Below are 7,436 nucleotides of genomic sequence, written 5' to 3' on the forward strand. Positions count from 1 at the left end.
ATATTAATAAAACGAATTATAAATACCAGATTCTATAGCCATATAATTCAAATGGCATCTCTTCTCCCAGGAATCCTCAGTTCTGTCTCTGTTATGTCACAGGTCACCAAAGCATATTTATGAAAGTTGTAGCTACCAGACTCTGATGGGACTTTAGGTGTTCTAAATTTGAACTGTTGAAGGTTGAACTAAACTGCCATTGTATGGAACAGTAAGTCATAATTAACTTTTATTTAGCCATGGAATTTATGTAGATATCTCTGGAGAATTATATTAATATTTTATAAGGTTTTTTCCAGAGTCTGGATTACTGGAAGACCTATCAGAGACAATATACACTTGAGGGATTTTCTTTTCCAGCTTTTTCACATTCTGTATCTCTTGTTAATATTCATTTTGGGATCTATCCACCTCCGTAGGGTAAGGCTTGTCAGATTTCTTCTTTTATCTGTTATCCTCTTTTCCCCACATCCTGAGAATCAATTCTTTACCCTTAATGGACAAGAGCTCTCTTCCATCTTAGAAAAACTCACAGAATCCTTCCCATCAATTATGAACATCCCTATTACTTTGGATCTACCAACTCTCACCTCTCTCCTTTCAATAGTCATCAGAAACACTAAGTTCCCTTTCTTGAGCCCATGGGTTTAAACTTTACAAATCTCAAGGTTTTCTCTCTCACGTATGAATGGCTCTAGTAGTATAATGTAGTATAAGATGGTATAACACCCGTTTGTATAGTCTCTGTCCCAAATTATATGGCATAGCAGTTATAAGAGTATGGTCTTCAGGTTACATGATAAATCTGTGATGGAATGTGCAGCCATGAAGATTAGAAGTGAAGATCTGTTGTCAGGCAGACCTGAGTTTAAGTCCCTGATTTCTGGCTTTAGGCTAGTCTCTTAATATAAACTTCAGTTGTCTGATCTGTAAAATGAGAATAATAATGGCAGCTTATCCCACTGGATTGATATGAGGCTCAAAGGAGATAATAATACATCTAAAACTCTGAATACAATGCTTGGCACACTTCAGTGTTCCATAAATATAAGCTTTTAGTTGTAAGCTTCATGAAGGCAGGAACATGGTCTCTTTTATTCATAGCGTATACCCAGCACCTCAAACCGTGCCCATGGTAGTTTTTCCACAAATATTTGTTGAATAAGTGAGTGAATTGTTATTAAATATCTCACTCTAGAATACCATTGCCACAGTCAGTATTCTTTCCCCATCCCAAGTCCCATATTGTAGGCATTTTCATTCTAGTGCATGTCTTTCCTATCCAGATTTTATGGTCCTTTCCCACATTCTTCTTTCACGTATTTATTTAGCAAGCACCAAGGCTCTAGAATGCAGAGTGAAGGAGACTTAGTCTTTAATCTCAAGGAGCTTCTGTCTTATAAGGAAACACAAGTAAACAGGTTGCTTCCTGAAAAGGTATCCCTCCTGGGTAACTTTCCTTCCTCCTTCTGATGTTTTTCAATGAGTTTAGCATGTGCATTTTCTAAAAATAATGCCACGTACAATTTGAATCCAACAGAAAATTCAGCAGTTTGTGGGGAGATGTTTGTTTTCAGATTCTTATTTTTTGCTTTGTTGCCAAAATAGTTTTCACTTGTTGTCCTCTTTCTGGCTGGCTTGCAGCAGAATTGCAGATACAAAGCAACAGATGTCTGGGAAGAGGGTTTTGCAATGTCCCTTGGGCCTAGTGAAATCCTACTTGCCACCCAGAAGTCGCAGTTTCTGACAAACCTTCAAACTTCTACAGCTTGTTTTCCATTACAGAACTATATAGTGCTTGGAAGTCACCATAGCTGTTTCATTATTACCAAAGCGAAGTCCTGGCTCTTACAGTTCTCTGTAGAAGAAGCAAATATATCATATATATTGGCACAAATATCTTTAAAATTAATTTTCTTTTAATGATTGAGAATGTTTTGAAATGTAGCAGGGGAAATATGTTTCTATAACTCTACTTCTTTAGAAATGATGGCAAGCAAATATATTCTGTGAATCAGTAACATTAGCATTTACTCCAGATACAGGTTCCAAAACTAATTTAAAAATATGGAAATTTTACAAGCAGGAAATTTTTTTTTTTGTAATAGATGGCTTATGACAAAATGAATTTGCTGTTTCCTGACTATGAAATTTTTGATTTGCCCATTTTATAGATATTTGTCTCTTGTAACTACAGAATTAAACAGGGCAATTTGGCTTTTTATTTTGTGCCAGTAGAGGAATTGTAAACTGTCTCCAGTTATTTTGCCAGAAGAATAACTGTAAAAAGCCCTGCATTTTAATTTTAGTTACTTTTTCAAAATGAAAAAACTTCATAAAATTTTTTTTGGTTAAAAAATTCAGCATAATTGGACTTCATCAAAATTTAAAACTTTTTTGTCTCAAAGGGCATTATCAAGAATCATTCTGAAATAGAAATACAGTAATCATCCAGGGTTCTGATTTCCTCCTGAGGTCTTATTAAAAGGTAAAAATCTTTAAGTTTATTAATTGTTTATGATAACAAATATTCCTCCCAGAATAAAAAGGACAAATTATACAGAAATCACCTAGACTTGTTGCCTGGAATTCTGCTGTAAGTGTGGTCCATTTAACCATGATTGTATTTACGGGGCATTAGGAGGTAGATTTTGTGGTTTGCAAAAAGTAATTGAAATAATGTTGTGGATACCCCCTGAAGCTGGAACTGTCATATACTTACTCTATTTTATCTACTCTAAGATACACATTTCTTTCAAATTTTAATGTCTCTCAGATGTATTTGCAATTGATGGTGTCTTGGATTTGATGAAATACGGTAATTTTGTATTGTGTGTTTTTGCTTTTAATGCCTTTCTAGAGTGGTTAGCCACACCAGACTAACTCTTCTATTCCCTAAAGGGCTATTTATATTAAAATATCATTGACAGTGCATCCCCAGCAGTATGTTTATTTTGAGACTTTGAAACTCAGTTGTTGACATATCTCCTAACTGAATTAAAAAATAGTTCTCAGAGGTTAAATGAAGGCTTCCCACATCCCCTCCCAGTCTTTTTGTATTATGAGTATTAAGAATCATTGCCCTCCTCCATTTCTTTATGGGCCAGAAGGAAAAGGGCCCTTCAATGTGTCCTACTTTCCCTTTTGTAACTTTGGGCCATTTGAAGAGGTAAGAGGAAAATCATTAGGCTATTTGAAAAATCCTGTTTCTACAAATGATATTTTGCTTTGAAACTTTGAGTACAAAGTAATTAATGTTTATATTATGGAGAATAATTTGTTTTTTTTTAAGTCCTATAAGAACATATTCTAATTATACTACAAAATCCTATAATACAACAAAGTTAAAGTTTTGTGCAAGTATCTAAGACCTTTGGAACCAGAAGACCTTGGATTCCTGAGTAGAGGTTGAGAGGATATTGATAACCCATAGTTTATGAAATGTTTGTTTTACCCCTGAACAAAGAGTGAACCTGGTAATTATAAATGGTGATACTTATTAAAAATTTAAACATGAGATGAGAACTCAGAGTATACTTAGGCTAAGGAGCAATTGTCAAGGGGAGTGGAGAGGGGAGGAGGGTATTTTCATTATTAGAACACTAGGTTCTCTGTGAAGGTATCCTTTTACAAAGGCAAAGCTGCACTGGCATTACCTTTAAACAAATATGTTAATCCTAACCATCTGTCTGTATGTGTTATGCAAAAAGAATATCTAACTATTCCCACAGTGAGGAAATGAGTTTCTTCATATGTATATTAAAATGTATGTTTATGTATTTATATCTTATTATATGTGTTTTCTACATAGCACAGATATGTATCTGTATATGCCATATAGGCATCAAACATCCCCTAGGGTCTTGTCTCAGTGGTGATTTGTAATGAACAGAGTGACTTTCTCATGCTCTCGGTTAAGAATTTCAAACTGGATCGTAAATCCATGTTTATAAAGTGTAGTGTAAGGGGAGGAGGGGGAGCATTTACTAAGAGTCTAATAATGGTTATGCCAGGAATTATATAAAGAATGATAATTATTGGGTGCTTTGAATAACTTTTATCCAAAGCACTCAATAATTACCATTCATGGAGCCCTGGTGGCACAGTGGTTAAGAGCTATGGCTGCTAACCAAAAGGTTAGCAGTTGGAATCTACCAGCTGCTCTTTGGAAACCCTATGCGGCAGTTCTGCTCTGTCCTGTAGGGTCGCTAGGAGTCAGAATCAACTTTATGGCAATGAGTTTGTTTTTTTTTTTGTTTGTTTTTTTTTTGATAACTTTTACTTTTCAGTTTAGATTACTGTAGTTGTAAAAAAAAAAAAAAATCTCTTGGGTGCTTGAATGACCGCATGCACTGGACAGCCTCTCTCTTTCCAACACTGCTCAGACCCCACCCTAGTAAAAGGGGAGTAGCTTTTAGAGAATGAGGACAACCACAAGAAGTCAAAGAAACTCTGAGTCTGACCTTCCCTAGCTTTCTTTGCCGAGGCATTGTAACTGTTGATAGTACACACAGTCTAATTGCAGGGTATCACATGAAAAACCCATTGCAGACCTAAAATAACTTCGGATTCTTGTTTGATTTACAGCTCATTCTGTGTACAATCTTAATCCAGTGGGCTCTAGTAAAAGAACAGTTTGTAGCTATTTGGCAGGTTGTTTCATTTTATTAAGAAATACAACCTTGTGAATAAGACCATAGATACTGGAGTCGGATCACATGGGTTCAAATTCTGATTCCACCATTTACTAGCTGTGTGGTCTTGGGCAAGTTACTTAACCTCTCTGTACCTCAGGATTTCTATCTGTAATGTGGGGCTGGTCATGGCATCTATCCTATAGACTTACTATCATAAGTAAGATGATTAATGTGAACTGCTTCCAGCATTAACAGCAAAAGTGCCTAAGGAAATGCATCTTGATTTGCTATAAAAGGTAGGATTTCCAATTTGGACCCTATTATTATAGACAAGCACGAAAATACACAGTGTAAAAATTGAAAACTTGAAGTACTTTATCACCTAAATAAAAAATAACTTTTTCAGTTATGGATTATCTCTTCGTCAAAATGAAAACTTTAAAATTGGACTTTGCTACAAATTGTTCAGTAACAATTAATTATGGCTGCTCACTTGCTGTTTCTAGAACAAAAGTAGGTTTCTGACCTATAAAGACTGTAGTAATTTGAATTATTTGCTATGAAAATAAGATAAATTGAGAGTGAAGGCAATTTAATTTAGTAGAAAGAATACGAGCGTGGATGATATAAAAAAAAGACCTAGTTTTAAAATTTGGTTCCACCACTTACTGCCTTGTGATCTTAGACAAGTACTTAACTTCTCTGAGCCTCAGTTCCTTGTTAGTAAAATGAGACTAGTAAGGCAACTGGTATATCAGAGTACAACACAAATGATGGTGCCCCCCCCTTTAAAAAAAAGATTTCTAATTTAATCAATAACTAGTTCCTGATGACAATGTGAAGGGTATAGAAAAATCAACAAAGTGTTATGATGTTCCAGTGGTGATAATCCTGATTTTATGATGTTCCTAAACATGCTGTAGCTTGACAATGATCACAGTACACCTGGCCAAGCCTGGCATACACAAGTTCTCATGTAGAGTTTTGGCCTGAAAAGTGAGACTTACAGTTTATCATAAGAAAACTGGTATATGTTTTAGATGTAAAATCCAGTAAACTAATAATGATAGCTAATTACATAACCTTTTGCAAATTACTTAATTGTTGTAGGTCTCGTTCTTGATATGGGATGATTGCATTACATGACTTTCCAGAAATAAACATCAATGATTCCTGGAAAGACAGAAGTAGCTTTAATACTATAGAGAAGATTGAGCATTTGTCAAAGCAGGGTATACTGGAGTTTTCCATGATTTGTTAAAAAAACTTGTTCAGATTTGATATGAGAAAAGGAAGAGTAAAAATTAGATCTTAAAACTGAAATATGACCTATTAAATATAGTCAAGCACTTAAAGGAATCATATTAAAAAATCTGAAAAGCCCTCATCTACCATGGACTTCCAGAAGAAAGAAAAAAATTAGTCTTAAAAGAAATATAACCAGAATGCTGCTTAGAAGTGAGAGGATGGCAAGACTTTGACTCACTTACTTTGGACATGTATACATCAGGAAAGACCAATCACTAGAAAACAATGGAAACCCTTAATGAGCTTTATTGACACATAGCTAAAACAATGGACTCAAACATACCTACGATCATGGAGATGGCACAGAATCGGGCAGTGTTTCATTCTGTTATATTTAAGTTCGCCATGAGGCAGAGCTGATTCAACGACAGTTAACAACAAAGTTGAAGTAACTGCATGTGGACAACTCCTATTTTTATGTTATTTTTACTGTGATACTGTGAGATCTTAGAATTAAATGTGATCACACTTACACTGATTACCTATATATGTAGCCCCCAATGCTGATTCCCTCAGAAAAACAAAGGAAAGTTCTTCTTTATAGGAGGAAAATACAATGCAAGCTCTATGATGATGGCATTAGATTCTAGTACAATATGCATCTTATAGCTGAAGTGTATTTCTAAACCTTTTCTTGGCATACTTTGAGCAATCTATAAATGACTTCTGCTGCATTTAAATTAGCATAACCATAACGCCTATTGTATCTAGATTCTACTCTGCTGCTGTATGTAGAAATAATTTGTTCTCAAAAAAAGGCAAATAGGTAAAAGAAGCCCACTGGATAAACCCAAGTGCAGTTGCCAGCAGCCTGCTCTAGGCCAGGGTAGAGACGTGGTGCTGAATTGCTCTAGCGCAATTTAAAGGTTCAGCACATTTGATTGACAATTATATTTAAATGCTTGGAGTTGGCAGGTCTTTTTTTTCCTCACAGCTTTTAAAATGACTTCTTTTGCCACTGAGTGGTCAGTCCCTCTCATTTTCCTCTTAATATTTCAGTAACACCTCTGCTCCTGACAGTTAGGAGGACACAACGCCAGCCCGATATCAGCGCTCGCTCAGCCTGGCCGCGGCGGGGGAACATGTCTGATGGAGAACTGGGGAGCAGAGGCTTTTCATAAATAATGGTGTGTTCTTGTCAGTAGTTTTGGCCCTCGCAGGATGGTAACATGTTTCCATAGCAGATGGGTCAGCTCTGGCCTGCCATTCTCTGTCTTTTGAACTTCCTGTTCAAGGGTATGGTTTTCATCAACCTTGACGCTGTAGAAAACACCTACTTTATAAGACTGGGTCTTTTTTTTTGTAGCCCAAAGAAAATAACTGAATGTTTTTGTGTGTAAAAGGTTTCTTTGGAAAGGACTAAAAGGGGGTGGAGTAACCAGCCCAGATGTCTAAATGAAAAGTTGTAACTATGACAGTTTTTTCTTGTAACTCATGAAAATTAAGACTGAGGAGAGCGACCCTTTATAGGCTCGGATTTCATTAAATGCC

The 7,436-nt window shown here is 35.8% G+C and overlaps 1 protein-coding gene across 3 annotated transcripts in view; it reads left to right on the top strand.

Annotated features, from left to right (window-relative positions):
* Positions 1–7,436, top strand: part of SCFD2 (sec1 family domain containing 2) — a 547,542-nt gene that overhangs the window by 277,404 nt on the left and 262,702 nt on the right. The window contains exon 6 of one of the 3 annotated variants that reach the window (XM_023737348.1): positions 6,945–7,430. The exons of the other annotated variants lie outside the window; for them this stretch is intronic. Within the exon in view, the coding sequence (XP_023593116.1) occupies positions 6,945–7,066 (122 nt within the window). The 3' untranslated portion in view covers positions 7,067–7,430. Of the gene's footprint in view, positions 1–6,944; positions 7,431–7,436 lie in introns of those variants that run through there. 3 annotated transcript variants of the gene reach the window in all.

Source organism: Trichechus manatus, unplaced genomic scaffold (assembly GCF_000243295.1).
Source record: "Trichechus manatus latirostris isolate Lorelei unplaced genomic scaffold, TriManLat1.0 scaffold00101, whole genome shotgun sequence".
NCBI classification, from domain to species: Eukaryota; Metazoa; Chordata; class Mammalia; order Sirenia; family Trichechidae; genus Trichechus; species Trichechus manatus.